The sequence below is a fragment of the Hipposideros armiger genome, unplaced genomic scaffold (assembly GCF_001890085.2).
Source record: "Hipposideros armiger isolate ML-2016 unplaced genomic scaffold, ASM189008v1 scaffold_1, whole genome shotgun sequence".
In the NCBI taxonomy this organism is placed as follows: Eukaryota; Metazoa; Chordata; class Mammalia; order Chiroptera; family Hipposideridae; genus Hipposideros; species Hipposideros armiger.
In genome coordinates this window covers 8,717,640-8,737,445 of record NW_017731351.1, presented here as the reverse complement: position 1 = coordinate 8,737,445, position 19,806 = coordinate 8,717,640, and the positions used below count along the sequence as shown (strand labels likewise).

Here is a 19,806-nt window from a genome sequence, read left to right as displayed (position 1 = left end):
AACATTCTCATTATGTGTCTGCTCTCACCAGTCCTGTTGGTTGCTGAGCATATGTTCCTAACGAAAATATAATAAAGGAAACTGGGAGAGAGCACATGTTCAGCAAAAGATATAAAATATTCCACTTGTGGAGAGAATATTGTGATTCACCAAAAAAAAAAAAAAAAGTTTAAAAGGAAGTTGAAGTGTTTTATGTCCTGACCAACGCTACTTCCTTTGTGGCCTTGTATTTCTTAGGAGCACAAAACAAATGTCGCACTTACAGTGTCCAGTACATTACGAAACCGCCCTTTGCTTGTGGTGCCCCTGCATCAAGGTAAAGTAGACACACAAACGGAGAACTGAACACCTGGGGCAGGGGGGTCCTTGGTTAGAGGCTCAGGAGCTTTTCTTTTACAGGGTTAAATGCAACACTTTCTAAGTATTATTAATACCTTAACTCCTGCCAGTCAGGCTCAGCTCCAGCCAAACCATGTCACTACCCAGCCCCTAACTCACCCTGGGTGGCATTTTTTACTTCCCATACTCATTCAAGTACAACAGTGACACTTTGCTTTAAATGTCACAGCACAAAATGTTTTCCGAGGTTAAAAAGTAAATCCAAAGGGAGGCGAAATGTACTAGTATCACAAAGTCACGTGGTCTCGTGAAGTTTCCCATTTTCTGTCTGGTGCACATATTATTCAAGGGAAATATAGACACATAGATTTATTGATAAACCTTTCATAAAAATAAAGCAAGAAATTTGAACTAGTGGCTAACTAGGTGTGTGTGTGTGTGTGTGTGTGTGTGTGTGTGTTTACACTGTATTAATTTTTTTAATAGAAAAGCAATTTGAAGTATTTCACTATTATTTTTGAACTACATTGAAAAATGTGGCATATAAAACAAATGGCAGAAGACTGCCTCTAGTAGACATTAAAAAAGAACTAAATTTAAGTATAATTGTCTTAAGTCTCTCAATAGCCTACTGTTTTAATAAATTTTGGAGGCAATAAGGAGAGGGGGGAAGTCACAGAAATAAAGCTAATATAAAACATAAACCAGAAGGTTAAATTTTAAGTCTCACGTTTTCAGAAATACCCAAGATAGTAAAAGTCTTTATAATTTTATGACCACATAAGTCTGTTGGTAACTGTTAAAATCACCCTTGAAGTACTTTGTTTGTGAAGTTCTAAGATTTAATATATGTTCAGGCAGAGTAAATAGAAACATAATCACATATTCTTGATCACAGTTGAAACTTTTCATGTGAAAGCCTGCAGGATTTCTTCTTTAGAATATAGGGTATCATTGTTTCCTCTTATTCACAGTTGTAAGTAATTACATTTTTTTCTCGTTCATGATATCAAATCTTAATATAACCTTTCTCTCATTTCTGCCACTTTTCCTCAATAAATTTTCTTGAGTATGTCTCTCAGTCTGTTAATGAATGAACCTATTATATTCATTATTATGATTATAATAACCATTATTACTATTCGTTCACATGACATTATATATTTTAAGAAAGTACTGCTACCACATGAATTATTTTTATGAACTTTTTTATAGCAGCATAAATGCCACAGTGGATTTCTTTGCCATTAAACATCTCATGCAGGATGATTTCTGCTTGTCAACACTAACCAACAAAGATGACCCGCATTCACTTAAATCAGTGGCTTTAAACATGCACATTCTTCATTCCAGACCAATGTAATCAAATCTACAGAATTCAAATATATTATAAATAAATGCTGTGATTTTTTTAATGTATGGATACATGTAGGTCAGCTGCTCACACAGGAAGAGTTGATTTTACCCAGCTAAGCACTGAAAACTTTTCTTCAAGGAGGTGTTGGATACGGATAATAAACATCGGAAAGGGCTGGAGAGGTGTTTTTGATGGAAAATAGTTAATAGGTACCTTAGTAAAAATTCAGTCACTAGTCTCTTGCCGCTATGGCCTCTAGTAAGTCCAAATCAGAGAACATCCAGTTAATGCTGATGGTGCTAATTCATCGATTATTTATACCCCTAACCGGGAGTGCTGCATCACAAGCCAAATTAACTAGATTGAAATCGCCAAGTCCCAACTTCCTGGGATCCCACTGCCTCCAACTATGAATAGTTCACGTATCATGAGGCCGTCATGTGTGACCATCTAGATGGGTTATTCAGCATCAATTGATTTGCACCATCATGTGTCTATGGCAGTGGGACTCATTTTTTGTTATTAAAATCTCAGAAAAAATGTTCATTGGGTCTTGCTAATAACACATCCTCCAGGATACTTTAACATAGTGATAGTATTTGGGGCATGCACAAAATTCAAAACCATGTCATAAACCGAAGCCCTGTGCAAAGACGACTTAGGACAAAGCTGGCCTTGCTGGGATGCCTCTGCCCCAGGATTACAATCACTTGTGTTTAACTGAAGCCTGTTTCCCTTCTTCAGATCAGCATTTTCATGACCCACCTGTCCAACTACGGGAATGACCGCCTGGGCTCGTACACCTTCCTGAACCTGGCCAACTTCGTGCAGAGCTGGACCCACCTGAAGCTGCAGACACTGCCCCCAGTGCAGCTGGCCCACAAGTACTTCGAGCTCTTTCCTGATCAAAAAGACCCTCTCTGGCAGGTATGACTGGCTCAGCACTTGGTATAATTTATTACTCCCACAAACATATCTTGGAGTTCTAGAAAATAATCCAAATCTGAAAAGTAAAGGCATCTGGGAGGAGGGGGAGGGGGTGGGAACATGTTCATTTTGGAAATGTTAGTAGATTTGAGAAACTATTTCTTCCTGAATTGTAATCTTAGTTATTGCTTCATGGTGGGCGAAATTCTGTTCCCATGCCCAGTAGAAATCAGGGAGTTCTGAAAGCTCCATGTGGGGGTTCAGTAAATGTAATATTTTCAGTCGGGAGTGAGGGATCAATTTGCAGACTGCAGTCAGCTGAAAGGTGAGAAGATGGTCACCAGGGTGCGTGCTGGGCAGGGGGCCAGCTGGTCCTCCCTGAACACACCCCGTATCTATGGTGACCAAACGACATTAGAGGGATAGATGAGAAGAGTTCACACTGACACCTGCTTCTGAACCACGGGCACACAGGTGCTGCTTTCAGAAGCATCAGCTGGGAATGACTGGGCAAGGGGACAGTGATTAGTGGTGAGATCGCCGAGCTTCTCCAGAGAAAATATCACACACGATGGCATATTGAAACTGTTGTAGGTGTGACCCAGACCTGAATGCATGCACTCTCACGTGCCCTAGAGCTGCAGAAATGTGCTTTGAACTTACATCGCTCACTCCATGATCTGGGACAGTCATAATGAGTGATTACATGGTACTGCGTGTCAGCCTGGGCTCTTAACTCATTGAGTCCTCACAGCTACCCTGTGTGACAGCATACTTATTATCCCCACTTCACAGAAGAAACCGGGCCACACAAGGGCTGAGACACTTAAGGCAGGTCACACAGCTGGAGTGCAGCAGAGCGGGATGAGTTCGGGCCCTCTGGCTCCAGAGGCAGCACGCTTACTCCTTGCTCTAAACGCTGCTACGGAGTCACCAACAGAGATGGTGGGACAGTGATCATCGTCAGAAGCAGAACTCAGCGAATTTCACAGGCTGGCGTTGCAGTGAGCGCTGAACTCCATTCAATTTATTCAGCTTTGAACTTGAGCTACGTACCTCCTGAGCACAAATAACCCCAAGAAGAGACAGAACAACATGTTTTAGAAGGTTAAAGGTGGTGGCTGTGGAATTATCATTGCATAGTATTTTACAGCTGCTGTAACAAACATCGTTTTTATCTTAACCACTACAAAACATCACCAAACATTAGCCACTGGAAAGACATGCAATTTTGCTGCAATTTAACACCTTATTTTTAAACTGAAATCATTATTATTTCAGGTGACAGGTTTGAAATCAATTTTTTTTCCAGAACAGCAGCCAGAAAGAATGCCCTCCCTTTAGTGTTAGCGTCTGGTGCTTACTGTAAATGTGCTTGCTGACTGCACATGCCTGCAGTGTCACTGAGGACAAAGTGCATCCTGCTCGTCCACTCCTGAAATGGTATCAAAGGATGCAGCTAGCCCTTCACGCAACGTGCACTTTGCAGTGGAGATTAAGGGTGTTCTAGACACCTTGCACAGTGGCTTTGCTGTAAGTACTGAGACCCCAAGCACATCTCCATGGCAGCAATTCCCCCTCATTTTACCCTTTTGCTGAAATTCAGTGCTTTTCAGCATCCGAGTCTGTACAGTTATAATTTTAGATACACATCTATCGACCTTTGAAGGCAACTGAAAGAAATCTGCTATCTCTTTGAATAGCATTAATTATGGGCTGATCCATGTTCCTTTAAACACAGCAGGAAAGCTCAAAGCTACTTAGAATGAAAACCTGACACCTTATATATTTCAGTGACTTACTGAATGCTGCAAATGGGTCTCCTTTTAGGTTAGCGCAGTCTCTGCCCAACCAGCTCACTGTACACACACACACACACACACACACACACACACACACACACACGGCACAGAACCGCCAACAGCAGGAGGAATATGAAACTCAGCGCTATGAGGCTGTTTAGCATAGAAATGTCTCCCCCACCACCACCTTCTCAGTAGTCTCAATTTCAGGACTACTGAGAAAGTAGTCCTGAAAGGAAAGGAGTTATCGGAAAGCTTCCATGATGCCACTTTAAGACTTTCATTTAAAAGAAAGAGCCAAGGGCCGGCTGAGTGGCTCAGTTGGTTAAGAGCTTGCTCAAGAGTGTGAGCTCTGAGCAACAGCAGTTCAATTCCCAGCCCAAACTGAGCAGCTGCTGAGCTGCCAACAGGTGGCAGGATGGCTCAAATTAAAAAAATAAAAAGAAGGGCTGGCTGAGTGGCTCAGTTGGTTAAGAGCTCGCTCAAGAGTTTGAGCTCTGAGCAACAGCAGTTTGAGTCCAGCCCGAGCTGAGCAGCCGCTGAGCTGCCAACAGGTAGCAGGATGGCTCAGCTAAAAAAAATAAAAAATAAAAATAAATAAATAAAAAGAAAATAAAAAATAAAAGAGCCAATAGCCTTGTTTCCTGGAGCTCCTTTTTAAGTACAGAAGTTGAAAAATCCTAGCATGCAATACACATGCAACAAAAATGCCATCTCTCTGTTCTTCCATTCAGAATCCTTGTGATGACAAACGCCACAGAGACATTTGGTCCAAAGAAAAAACCTGTGAGCGCTTACCAAAGTTCTTGGTGATAGGACCCCAGAAGACTGGTGAGAACTTTTTATGTTACAGCTAACCACACAGTGTAACGCCTGATAACTAAACAATGAGTTCTCAAACTCCCTATAAATACTGATGAATGAATAACACATTTTATTCTCTTGCATAATCTTTGTTTAGCTCAGTAATGTGCTTAAATGCAAAGTGTTTTTTAAAGTGAAAAGGATGAAAATAGATGTCACACAGTTTGAATATCCATCCGTTAATTTGGTGGCAAATGTTATTTTCCCCCCAAAGATCTTAATTGAACTGTGTTGTTATTAACATTTCTAAAATCAAAACTAATCATGTGTTTAGAGAGTGACTGACAGATTTTCATCAAAAATCAAGATGCACATATATAGGTAACTGTAACTCTTTACAATAAATCCCTTCCAGAAAAATAGCCTCTCCCTTCCATCTTCTTACTATAGTTTATTTCTAAACTATTTGTTGCAGAGGTGACTGTTTTCTAAAAGTGAGTGTCAAGGATGGTTAGCAAGCAGAATTCCTAGACAGAAATGAAACTTTGTGCTAAGAAAGGTATTTTATTCATACCCAGGAGAAATCATTTGCACCTTTTCTTAAACAGGTATGCAATTTTTTTCCATAAAACCTGTTTCTGTAAGAACCAGTATTAAAATAAAGGCCAGTGGAAGCTTTAAAATGCCAGATATTCATGCTGTATCCTGCACGATAAATTATTCGGGGCCCTTGGATTCTGGCTTCACATAAAACAGCCATTTCAACCACGTCCCTTCCTAAAGGGAATACATTCCCTCTCCTCGGCTCTTTAGAAATAACCAGGGAGAATTCTATGTAATGTACATAGAATTACATAGAATGTAGTCTGTTCATTTTCTCTTAGTCCCATTTGCAAAACCAATCTGGAAACAATAATAAAAATGACAAATGCTGTCCTTGTCCTTATCTATTTAAAGTCAAGAGGTAACTGGAAAAGCATGTACACTGAGCCCTCCAGCGAACTCCCACTGGGTCCCAGAGCTTTGTCTCACTGATCACATCTCTCTGACACAGGGCGAATGAAGTTTGCTTCAGAAAGCTCTGCTCCGAGGATGCTTCCCCTTGTGTTAGGCCAGATACACAGATGTTTTAATATTACGGTTAGACGGCTGAATTATTACTTGTCATCTTAAACTCAGTTGGGTTTCCAAATGTTTACGTCGCCATTTGTACATGACATTTACCTTTGGAAGGGAGTATTTTATCTCCTTGTAGAAATTGATTTTTTTCCAGTTTTATAGAGCTACAATTTACATGCAATAAAATTCACCCATTTTGAATGCACAGTTTGATGAATTTTGGAAACTCTACACACTTGTGCAACCACCACAACATTCAAGATATAGAACTTCTGTCCCCGTGAAAGGTTCCTCCCTGTTCTTTAGTCAGCTCTCCCTCCCCCACCTTAGCCACGGGCAGCCAGGTTCTGCCATTATCTTTTTGCCTTTTCTAGAATTTCATATAAATGGAAGCAAAAAGTGTGTAATCTTTGTTTTTGACTTCTTTCACTTATGCTTTTGAGATTCATCCATGTTGTTGTGTATATAGACAGTGTGTGAAATGGACAAAAATATCTTCATATATTTGAATATCTGTTCCATAAAAATTAAATGGCTTCATTTTTAATATTAGTTTTGTCAAAAGTATTTTTCTGAATAATTTTACACAGATGTAGTCAACTATCTGGATATTCAAATATTTTCAGTGTTAAAACTGATAAAAAATTTAAAAACTGAAGCTTCATGGTTACTTGAATGTGTATGTCTGTGATTATATATTTTACACACACACACACACAACAGTATAGTCAGACCTAAAAATATGTGTATGTAAAGATAGAATTCAGAAACCACAACATAAATTTTGATAATTGATAAGTTACATTATGCCTTTTACTGACTATGCAAACAAATAGATCATCTCCATTTTTTTTTCCTGTTTGTCTTATTAATGTTGGTCATGCTGCTAAAAGGAAACAACATGATTTAAAACAAATCTTAAAAATAAAATTCAAAAGGAATGCTTTCAGTTAATCTAAGAAAGAAATGTTTTCTTTTTTCACATTTTAATAGCCTAACTTCTTATCCTCACAAGATTTTATTCTTTTCATTTTTTTAAGTGCATTCCTGAGTTTTATATTAATAAAGTTGTTATTTTAAAAAATACTACTATTCAGATATGGAGCTACTCAGGCACTTTCACGTTGGTTATCTCACGTGGCCCTCTGAAAACCCTGATAGCTAAGTATTTCCTTCCCCACTAAAAAGATAAGAAAACCAAGGCTCAGGTTAGATATATTTTATTCAAGTTCACAGAGCTGGTAAGTGTTAGAAATAAAACCTCTGATCTTAGAATTTACCTGACTCGAAAGACCATGCTCTAGAAAGATTTACTCTGGTATAGATTTCAAATAATGGAACTTTTATCCCCCAGTAAGTTTTAGATTTGGTTCCACATTTCTGCTAAGTCGGTGATTTTCAAAGTGGCCGAATCAGAAATTCTGGGAAAGTGCCCAGCTGCCCGCGCTTTACCACGCCCTGCAAACGAACCCGATGCTGAAGTCAGGTGCCACTGCTCCAAGTCAGCCCTGCAAAGGATATCTTCCTCTGCACATCACATCTGCGCTTCCCTACAGGCATCCGTGACTGCAGACACACTGCTCATTGTCTGGCTCACGTCTAATCTAGCAGCCCTGCCTCTCTCAACTCATTGTTGTAGACAAAATTGCTGCCAACAGATCTATTTTAACAATTTTTCAGTACTATTAATATGGTAGCTTTAAGTACAATACTAAATAAAGCTTATCAGAATGATAAGAACAATCAATATTTGATACATGACATTATCACTAAGCAAAATTAGAACAGTAGTTCCCCCAAGTGAAAGAGGTCCTATAAGGCCATGTCTGATCAGTGCTGCTAGCTAACGACCTGGAATACAATGCAAGGACCTGCTCTGTCAGGCTGTGTGATAAGGGAAATTACGTCAGAGCACATGAGGGGAAACCAGCGGGTATGTCTCTGCCTTAGGAGGATAGAGTGCACAGACCAGAAATGTCTTTATATACAGTTACAAGTTTCTGGTCAAATCTTCCACAAGCTGCCCGTCCACAGGCTGCCCTACTTTCTGTAGTAGCAGTCTAAGCTGGCCCCTTAGCTCAGAATTCAGGCTCTAAAACATGAGTTTTACAGTTTATGACACTGCTCGCTTAAAACAAAATTATTGATTCCCCACTATTTACAAATCTATATGGATACCTCTGATATGTCATCCTCATCCCCCAAAACGCAAGTTTTGTAAGTTGTCACTAAGAAAGGAAACAGGGTTTATTTTTTCAAATTTAGCGGTTTAAACAATTTTTGACACTAAATTTTATCAGTATGTAAGTACTTTCAAACTTGAATAAATTTGTTGAAAGATTAAATTCTGCCTCAAATTCAATAAGTTTTCATAGGTCTCAGGAAGAACTTTATAGGAGAATCCAAGTATTGATTTTGGTAAAGAAATGTATTAAATAATGACATCTTTCATTTATATAGTGTTTTATTAATATCAAAATATCTTCAGGTACAATATGTCTTCTCATCCTCAGAGAAAGCCTATGAAATAGCAAGGCAGGTGACTTTCTACTAATAAAGCCAAGACAAGAAGAAGCTACAAGCCAAAGTCACAGCCCATACCAGTGATGGGGCCGGAGTCAAAAGCCAGTGGTCCCGGTCCCAGCCCCGGGCCTCTCCTCCCATCACACTAGCTCTGTGTAGAATCTGCTTCTTTTCAAATGCTGGTTATCTCTTCAATTTAATTCAAGGAGTACTTAAATGTGTATCTTCCTGGACCATTGCAGTACTTGGTTTAGTAATGACTTTGAAATGCTCATAGTAGGAGACTGTGTTTTCGTGTCATTAATCTGGAAACCTCTGCTTTCTTTTCAGGCACCACTGCTTTGTATCTGTTCCTGGTTATGCATCCTTCCATCCTTAGTAACCCCCCCAGCCCCAAAACCCTTGAGGAGGTACAGTTCTTTAATAGAAATAACTACCACAGGGGGATTGATTGGTAAGATGGGTTATTAGTATAAATCTAAAAGTATATGTGCTGTGCAGAGTGTAAAATTAGTGCTGACATTTACAAACTTATAACTTTGTAGCCACAAATAAATGTTATCTCTGTGCCTTGGAAATTGAATACATGAAGGAGCATTGAAATTATTCATACCAAACTTTTCTCAGTTTATGAAGGGACTTGTCGCCTCAAGAGGCACACATGTAATTGCAATTTGCATTAATTATATTTGATGGCAATTACAGATATGGAGTCAGAGAAATACTGTAATATCCAGGAATTTCATTCCTCTCTACTCTTAAGAAAATATTTTCATAGCTTTCTCTTCTTATGCAGTTTGCATTGACATGTTGCTACCATCCACATATACATACAATTTTCTGTTTTACTTTGGCATAAAAGGTAAATCAATAGAACTAGAAATGTGTATATATTTCACGAGTAATGAAAGCTATAAAAAAGATATCAACAATATACAAAATTTAACTTTCACCCTGAATTAAAATTAGAAATATATCAACCATCCAAGGAAAATAGTTAAAATAAAATTCAAAGTTAAAATGTGAAATATACACAAAATATGGTAATGTAGCATGAACAGAAGTTGCAAACACGTTAATCATAAAATGAATCTAGAAGTCTCACTGTTATGGTATAAGTTCTGGGCAGAAAGTGGTATTGAAGAGCAGAATTCTTTTAATAATTCTAGAGCATGAACATAAACATTCTGTATGTGTTTTAGCATAAAGCGCTGTTATTTGTTAACCTCTGCTGCCAATTGCCTGAACTCAATTTTAAAAGTGTCAACCCCTCAAGAGTTGCTTGTGGGTTGTCGAAATAAAGATACAGACATGGGCTGAGTATAATCTGAGTATAATCTGCTGGATTGACACGTGTTGTAACTGTTATATTGTTAAAAACCAGGGATGCCAAAAAAATGTATTCATCTTTTGTTATCAGTATATATTGACTATTACAATTTTAGTACAGTTTTTTCCTTTCTTAAAATGTGCATACACTTTATGGCGCCCTCTCTGTTTATTTCACTGCCCTATCCTCAGTACAGTGCTCGACGCTGATTCACTGTGTACTGTTAGATGATGGCTGGGAGGGTCCAGACACCAGCAGCAACTTCAGCTGCTGATGGATCACTGACTCAAATACATACGCAGTTAGAATACAGTGATGTCAACACAGGACTAAAAGGAGTGATTAAAAACCCTTTAGAAGTGGAGAGGAATGCAATACTTGGATTCCCTGGAACATGAGAATAATCAATTTAAAAAAGAAGAAGAAGGAAAACTGTTCATAAGCCAGTTCTGGGTACAGGCTCAATGAAAGGGACAGGGAGTCCTTTAAGCAGTTTACAGAAAGATGACACACGTAAGCAGAAAGTTAAAGAGCAATTAAAAATTTTAATTATAACTCACTAAAAACACCCCAATTGCAAACACATTTGATAGGTTTATAAAAGGCAATTAACACAAATAACAAATAACAATAACTGCAAATGTCAATCTATTAGCAATAACCATAGCTCTGCTCTCACCGACATGGAATGTATGCAGAGCCCTCACTGGCCTCGCCTGTCCATCAAGCACGGGCACCCCAGCAGTCCCTCTGGGACCACAGAGCCCCGATGTGGGAGATGACACGTGTCCAAGTGCCAAATCATTTACAGAGTCAGCCCAGGCACAGTTAGTTCATCTGCATACATGCACCTGCTTTTCTTGGGGAACTGGGTGACACCAGGACTGCAGTAACCAACTGGTGGCCCAAACACAGGCTCAGGGCACATGCAAAAAGGGCAAATGAAATTTAGAAAACTCCATCTTTGATACAATAGCCAAGACATGCAATCAGAGGTTCTAAGAAAATCAATTTTGCAGTTAAATTTTACATCGTACGGTCTGATAATTGATTTTTATAATTTCTCAGGGATGTGGCGGAAGGTTGGAGTGGCACATGCAGCCATAAAATCCTGTTAGCACTTAGGGCCCCTGAATATCTTAGTGTGGCTTTGAGTAAATCACTTAGAAATACTCAGGGTCAATCCAGGAACCAAATAAACGTGGAGTAGTGCAAAAATCACATTTTTCAGTTAAAAAAAAAATGTCTGAGGTGTTATGGAGGTAGCAAGCTTAAATGAGGCAAGCACTTTTAAGCCCAAACTGTTAAACCAGTTGTGTTTTTGCACCAATTCTTGGGATAACCTAAATTCATGTTCTCCAGACATGGGCCTGTTCCCCACCCTGGAAATACGAAGCTGAATTCTATCATTCACTTGTTTAACCATCAAATGTTTTTCAAGTGCCAACTACTGTACTAGAAACATGTGGACACAGGCGAAGAGACACTGGCCCCTGCTTTCTCGTGAGCCTCTGGGGCCCAGGAAAAGCTGCCCAGTATCGGTCCAAGACCCAGAACTGCTTGGAGAGGTTTGCACAGCCTTAGCTGTTCCAAGTACAGAGGACTGCCAGCATGGTGGGCCAGTGTTTAGAAACTACAAGCTGTCTGAATCCAGCACCTTCTACCCTTCTTTTGTGATTTGTGGAGACTTTCTCAGAATAAGCAAACTTGAGACAAGCTTGGACCAAATAAGATAGCATTAAACACCCGGGGTAACCTTAGCACCCCCGGAACCAGTGTGGCCATCTACATTAAGAAGCATCCAGAAACGTGGCACTTTCCATAAACAGCACATACACCAAAGAGATAGCAGGTCAAACACCCCAGAAACTCCTATATATCTGTGTCCCCCTAAAAGGATGCACGAATGACATATCACCAACAAGGAGATTTCCAGGAAATATAAAAAGATGTATTTACTGTCCCGAGTTTCAATATATCTGTTTGCTGTACCAACCAAACTTTGCAGTGTGTTAACTGGAATCCTAACAGAAGCTTCATGGTGTTAGATGACTAAGAAAACAATTCACTGCCAAAACTCATCACACAGATGTCAACGAGTCTCTTGTTCAGTAATTATCCAACTACCTGGTCTGGGTAGCCCAAAGTCATGGTGGCTTATGAACTGAAGAGGGTGGGGGCAGAGGGTGAGGCCATCATTGTGAAATGTAAGAAGCCCTTTTGTTCTCTGCTTGGAGTTTGATCACTCTGTGTCTACATTTTTCTTATCTCTCATATCTTTTTTCTTGATATTAAGCAAAACAAAGAGACAGTGTGTATGTGGAAAAGCATTTTCAAAATACATTATTAAGTTTTCTGTGCATTTTTGTCTTGCCAAAACCTTTGTGGGACAAATGCCTTGAAGAAAAAGGCTTTTGTTTAGGAAAATAATAAATTCGTAGGACCTCTAATATCTTCGGTCACCGGGGACTGAGTATAAACCAGAGCCTTATTCTGAGAAATACTCCTTTTCTAGGTATATGGATTTCTTCCCGGTCCCCTCCAATGTCACCACTGACTTTCTGTTTGAGAAGAGTGCCAATTACTTCCACTCAGAGGAGGCACCAAGGAGAGCAGCTTCTCTGCTCCCGAAAGCCAAGATCATCACTATCCTCACTGACCCGGCGGACCGAGCCTATTCCTGGTACCAGGTAAGGGAGGTACAGACAGAATCCAGCAGGTGGAGGGGAGTATGGAGACTGGTGGATGGTTGGCAGAAGCAGCCACCACCCACTGTTGCAACAAAAAGGAAGATTTGCTAGTTTATATCTGCAGAAAAGTGGATACATTTTTCTTTGCTGCCATGGAGAAACTTTCTCCTTACAGTTTTATTAATTCTGTACTCATTTAATTTACTAAATATTGGATTGTCAGAAAAGTCATGATGTATTTTTCTGTTTTTTGTTGTCATGACTTTTCCGACAACCCAATAAAATGCTTCAATGCAATGAAGAGATTAAATTAAATATAACAAAATATTATATACTTGAATGTATATGTGTGTTTCCATGTACCTGCATTTTAAAAGTAAAATCGTATAATAATTTTAAATCATTATTTTCCATCTAAAACATGTGTGATGCTGCTGTTATTATCTCAGCTTTACGGATGAGGAATATAAGTGACTCCCCAAAGCCACAGTCACAGTCCCGGGAGTCAGTATTTCAGGGTTCACAAGCTGTGTGGTTGGTCTGTTGTAATTTGGCCATTGGATTTGGAAAGCAGCCACAGATGATATGTAAATAAATGAGCTTAGCTGTGTTCCAATAAAACTTTATTTACAAAAACCAGTGGCAAGCCAAATTTAACCCATTTAGATTGATGACTCCAACTCTAAAAGAGCTTAACTAACTATTTGTACTGAACAAATAACTGAGTATAAAAAACTAAACATAAGAATTCTTCGTCCTTGGAAGACCAGCCAGTCTAAACCCTGTCCCCTGCCTCTTCCTCATACAAACATTGCCATTGTTTCTGATGTCGGTTACAACCTAGCACAGAAATGAACACTTTGAAATAATTTAAGAGGCTCTCATAATAATACTGATACATCAAATATGTTTTTGCTTTAATAAATCATTAACAATAATAGAAAAAAATCCTTGTTTCAGTGATACCTCAATCACCAAACATTGAAAAGTTTCAATAAGAAGGAGTCAAAATTAAATATAAGAACATAAAATGAATAGTCAATGTCCATGGACTCTAGGCTCCTTAGTTACCCCTCAGTTTTATCATTTAAAACTGCTTTCCTCATGTTCATGTGTTCATTCGTCCATCCATTTTAGTGACCACCATGGGCAAGGGGTCGTCATAAGCGTGCTGTGAAGATAGATTGATGGATGTTACACGCGAGGCTGCTTTCTGTCTCACTGGAGAAATAGGTGTGAATAGGCAGTTTCTACAGCAGGGAACACTGAGTGACATGGCCCCCTCGGAGGGACAAGCCATCTGCTACAGACCACTGGGGATGCCCGTTAGATAGACCAGTCAGCGGCCACGGGGGAGCCCGAACAGCAGAGGGGTGACAGGGCATTGCCCTAAAAAAGGGAGGGCTTGTAAGGGGACAAATTTAGGCAAAATGAAAATGTTTTGATAGGCGCAAAGCAGGGCTATGAGTAAGGGGGGGTTATCAGCGGGTCAGGGCTGAGAGGCAGACTAAGGGTCCTATTTCCTTGGAAACTATCAAGTTGAGATAAATGTGGCGACTTGTGTCTAGAAACCCCTGATCTGAAATTCTGCACCTAGGTGGAAATAAGGCTGTTTCTCTGTATTAAAGCGATCCCCACAGCTCTGAGCCTCCAGGCAAGAGGGGCGTTCCATTCGCATGATAGGACTTCAAACAGGGAAATTCCTGATACTCTGTGATATCAGAGAATAAAGTTTCCCAGCCTTGGGTCCTCTTGTTATCTAACACAGCATTTTTTCCAGGTTTAAGAGGAAAGACACGCTGCCAGGAAAGGTGTGGCTGGGACAGTGGGGAGAGGGCAGAGGAAGCAGGGGGGTCTCAGGTAGGCAGAAGGATAATTATCTGCCTCCTAGGGAGCGACACATCCTGGAAAGCTGAAACCCACGACTGCACACTGCTCATTCACGCCAAACTCCTAGAGCCATCTTTTAAATCGAAACATATAGCAAATTGCAAATTGACGGCTTTGACTTGGAGCCTTTTACGTTTTCCACCAGGTATCTGCAGAAAAGAGAAATGAGCCTTAATTGACTCAAAGAGAAAGAAGAAAATTGGAGCTTGGCAGCCACTTAGCCCCTGAAAAATTGAGACTTTACTGGAAAGGGAGGTTTGAAGCCTGCAAGCTAACAAAATGTCCTAAATATTACAAATAAATCACTCACAGCGGCCAAATGCAGGCCTGCACTAAGCCTAGTGGAGCGTGCGGGCAGGTAATTTGAATCTCAATTGCACCAAATTTGCTGTTCAGGAGATGTGGTAAACATCCACAAAACCACCACAGAGCCTGAATATGTATTGGTCGATTCAGGGGAAAGGTTTCCTCAAAGCCGGCGGCCCAGCCTGAGCCATTATAGAACACTTTTCTACTTGCATTGCTTTTTGCATTTTCTGTACAATCAACGATTCTGATTCATCGCAAAGGTTACCGTTAGGTAAAATGCCATGGGCTTTTAGACGCTGGGTGTATTGATAAAAGCTGGGGCTTCAGATAATGTTCCCATCAGGGTGTTCAGCAGCTCCCTGCACAGAGCCAGCAGGGCTTTTCTGTAGAGCAGCGGTTCTCAACCTGTGGGTCACAACCCCTTTGGGGGTAGAACGACCCTTTCACAGGGGTCGCCTAAGACCATCAGAAAACAAAAAGATATTTACATTACAATTCATAACAGTAGCAAAATTTCAGTTATAGAGTAGCAACGAAAATAATTTTATGTTTGGGGGGGTCACCACAACATGAGGAACTGTATTAAGGGGTCGCGGCATTAGGAAGGTTGAGAACCACTGCTGTAGAGCCTCAGTAGGGGAAGCGGAGCTATGGGCAGGACGAGTGGCATCCCTGTGCCTTATGATACCCACTGCACGTGATAAATGGTTTGCTTGTGGGCTCCAAGGAGGTATTCATGCAACCTTCAAAAGTTTACTTTCAGAATAAAATATATATATGAAGAAAACGTCTCTGTAAAGATGTTATGCAATCCTAGCAATGAGAATTCAGCCTCCACCAACTGATTCTCAAAAATATACTCTCCTCATTGCTTTAATTCCTGGTGCTCCAAGCAAACATGTGTTTCCCCTTTATTAACTGCAAAACAAGTAACTCTCCAGCAGTGAGGCACTCCCCAAGCTTGGAGACTTGTCCCAGGGACTGGTTTGTGATTAGTTATGCCTGGGGTTCAAGTTGGTTTAATCACCCACCTCTTCCTCACAGCATCAGCGATCGCATGAAGACCCTGTGGCTCTCAAGTTCAGCTTCTACCAAGTGATCTCCGCAGGGCCCCGTGCCCCTGCCGAGCTCCGAGCCTTGCAGAGGAGGTGTTTGGTCCCAGGGTGGTACGCCAGCCACATCGAGAGATGGCTTGTTTACTTCCCCCCGTTTCAGGTATGGAGCAGTAAGAATTTACATCATGTCACAATCTCATACATGGATGGCTCTACCTCTAGGGTATAGGAAATTTCCACTCATTGAACCATCACTAGGTTTTACTCTTTAGTTGTAAATAATGAGAGTGTGGCACGGAATAATAGATAAGCAGACAGAAAAACCACTTAATTTTCTTTCTAACAGTATTTCGAGCTAATTCTCCCTGCTCCATTTTCTAGTGCATACCCTTCCTGATTGTAAAGAGCTTTAAAAGCTTCATACCCTTGATTCTTATTCTGAGAATAAAGCTTGAGAGCCTCTCAACCAAACGAGGCAAATATTGTTTTGCTTAATTAAGTGCCATTATTTCCCTCTGAACCACCTTGCTGAATTTTTCATAAGCTGAAGTTTCCCTTGCCTTCCTCGCGTCTCCCCTGTGCCTGGCATCTACCGAGATTGCCAAGCCAGCTCCTAGTGGACTGCCTCAAACACCCCGTTACACCGAACTGGCGCCTGCCTCTGTCCACAGCTGTGCTGTCCAGGACGATAGCCGCTACCAGCTATGGCCGTCTAAATTTGTATTCACATTACACAAAATTAAAATTTCAGTTCCTCAGCCATACTAGCCATGTTTCCAATGCTCAGTAACCACCTGTTGGGATGCCACAGCTGTAGAACACGACCATCGTCAGGAAGTTTCTATCGAATAACGCTAGTCTGGACTAACTAGACATGTGCGAGCGACAGTGGCAGGTGTGGGGGCCTCCACCACCACCTGCTGTCGCTTTCCCTTGCTGGGTCCACCCCCTTCCTCACCAGAGTACCGAGCAAGCTCTTCACTGAGTCCACATACAGGCCTCTGGAAGTCTTACCATTTTCTCTAAATTATCTCTTAAGTACCTCTTAAAACTTGAAAGCTCTCCTCCTTTGACTGGACTCGTGGAGGGTGACCTGTCCTCTGTCTCATTACACGTGGCATCATCAGAACCTTTCTTCATTTCTGCAGTGCTCCCTCCCAGCTTCAATGATGGAATCGATGTTTGGTCAGTTTTTAAAACTTGGTTCCCATTTGTGATTTTATAGCCACGTTTCTTAAGCTCTCCTAGTCCCTCCAAATGGCTGCAGATTACAAAACACAAGTGCGTTTAGGTCGTGTGATGTGTCTTGTCCTGGGTCACTAATGAAGGTGGCCCGGTTGAGCCTGAGGGCAGTGTGTGCAAATCCCCTGAGCACAGTGTCTGTCGCTGAATAAACTCGGAGTGCAGAGATTTTTTATTATAGTTGCATGCCTTTTGTCAACATGCATTGTCTTTTTTTTAATTCTTTCCCTGGTAATTTAGTTGCTAATTATTGATGGGCAACAGCTAAGAACGGATCCTGCTACAGTGATGGATGAAGTCCAGAAGTTTCTAGGAGTCTCTCGTCATTATAATTACTCAGAAGCTTTAACGTAAGTTCATATTCTCAATAATTTATTGAAGTTGCAGCAGAGAACTCATTTAAAAAAACAAAAGCTACCATTTGGTGATCCAACTGTCGAGTCAGCAGTTCTTTCCATACTGACCCTTTCTCAGTGTGACCAACCACGCGGGAAAGAACGTTTCGACAGTGTAGCAAAGAGATGTCCTAAATCCTCTATTGATTTCTAACTATGAAAAATTTCCCCTGGGAGGAGAGCAGAGAAACAAAACAGGTGTCAGCCTCAACATGCACAACTCGCCTTAGAAGAGGCGACCTATACATTGGTGATACTGAGACTATTTAACAGACACTGTTGGGGCCTCTTGGAAATATGATATAAAGATGTGACGAGCTAGGTGGTTTATGAACCTGCCGCTCTCTCCTCTGTGGCTCTTCAGAAACAATGTCAGGCAGCAAGAACAGCCCAGTAGGTGGCAGGGTGGGCAGAGGGGGTGTGCTGTTACCACTCGGATGCTGAGCCGCGTCGTTCGCCTCTGTCTTCACCCACTGTAGGTCCATCCTGTCACCTCTCCTTCAGAGGCCTCAGCAGTTATGGCTCTGGTTTGGTTTTCTTTTGCTGGTTCCCTCTGATTTTCTTGGGTAGATGAGCCATCTGGGCAGGGAGAAGGGTGAGGCAAGAGAGGCACTAGGGTCTAAGGAGGCACTGCCTTCAGGGCTGCGTAAGTGCTGGAGCAAACGTGCTTCCTCCAATTTCACACCTTACGTGCCTCTCTGAGCTCACCTGAGTCCTGACCCTGACCTCTGTCAGCATGTTAAATCAGACCTCCACCTTACTCTGTCTACGTGCAGAGGAGGCAGTCAGGCTGATGAGGGTCGTGCTTGTTCCCAGGGCTCATGCCTGCAGCAGCTGGAAGATGCTGAGTTGGCTAGGCCGTCGACCTGACTCTCACTATTATACTCATATATACACAGATGGTGCCAAAACAATGTATACACATTTTAAGAAAGGAAAACTGTATTACAATTCTAAATCTCAATCTATACCAATAACAAAAGATGAATACAAGTCCCGTTTGACTTCTACAATTACAAGAGGTGCTCAGAGTGATTACCATCAGCGTCCAGACACTTCTGATTACAGCGAACTGCTGCTTGAGCAACGTTGACCGAAGTGTCCACTTGTGTACATTTTTTTGGCACCCCTGATATATTTACTTTAGCCATAGACTGAGCCGTAAAGAAACTAGAGAAGCCTGTGTTACGGAATTCTTCCACTGTATTTCTCAGTAGACAGCTCAGTTTTACAGGTCAGCTGATTTCCTCTTTCCATTGTGCTCTTGATCCTACAGTGATTTAGAAAGTGACAGGCAAGTTTCCTTTACCTTTCATCATCCTTCATAGACAGACATTGGCAGCAAAACATCCCAGGCTGCTTACATCTTGCACAAATTGTGTGCAGAGACACATGTAACAGAGATTTGGGGTTGGAAGACAGAGGTGCAGGTGGGACTGGAGTTTTGGGCTCCCTCCCTGAGAGCCGTTTCCTTGGTTGGTCCTATTAGCCTTCTGACTTCTGTGTTTTGTATCCTGCAAGTATTCTCAGAGCTCTGCGGAGCTCAGGGCAAGTACTAACACAGACGCGAGCCCGAGGTGTTTAACTTTCAGCTTGACCTTAAAGGAAGCGGAGTGATTTTCAGTTTGCAGCTAGAAATTCAAGTCCACTTTCTGCTTTGTCTTTCTAAGTATCTTAGAAAAGAAAGCTTTTATTTTTCTAAACAGCTTTCTATTTCAAGATGGCTTATCTTTGGGTCTTTTTTATAGTGTGTAGCGAAGCAGTATCTCAGAAAAAAGAAGTGGAGTGTTCTCTAAAGACACAAGCTCTTTTCTCATGGAATGGCCCCTGACCTGCATGCTGTGTGTTGGTCCAGCTCAGCGGCAAGCTTTTTATTCAGCTCTGCTGCCGAGGAAAGGGAGTGTAAGCTGAAGAGAAGAAATATCAAAGTAGCTTTTTGAATGCAAAGAACTGCGGTTGCGCCCCGGGGCTATCTGGTTAAAGTGCCTGTCACGTGACTCTCCAGCCTGGCTGGAGGCTGGGGG

At 41.2% G+C, this 19,806-nt stretch overlaps 1 protein-coding gene across 3 annotated transcripts in view; it reads left to right on the top strand.

Annotated features, from left to right (window-relative positions):
- The window catches only part of LOC109373498 (bifunctional heparan sulfate N-deacetylase/N-sulfotransferase 3), a 107,206-nt gene that overhangs the window by 80,028 nt on the left and 7,372 nt on the right, over positions 1 to 19,806 (top strand). For all 3 annotated transcript variants that reach the window (XM_019627549.1, XM_019627372.1, XM_019627462.1), the window contains exons 7-12: positions 2,441 to 2,623; positions 5,160 to 5,256; positions 9,202 to 9,325; positions 12,717 to 12,891; positions 16,135 to 16,305; positions 17,628 to 17,737. In XM_019627549.1, coding sequence (XP_019483094.1) covers positions 2,441 to 2,623; positions 5,160 to 5,256; positions 9,202 to 9,325; positions 12,717 to 12,891; positions 16,135 to 16,305; positions 17,628 to 17,737 — 860 coding nt within the window. The remainder of the gene's footprint in view (positions 1 to 2,440; positions 2,624 to 5,159; positions 5,257 to 9,201; positions 9,326 to 12,716; positions 12,892 to 16,134; positions 16,306 to 17,627; positions 17,738 to 19,806) is intronic.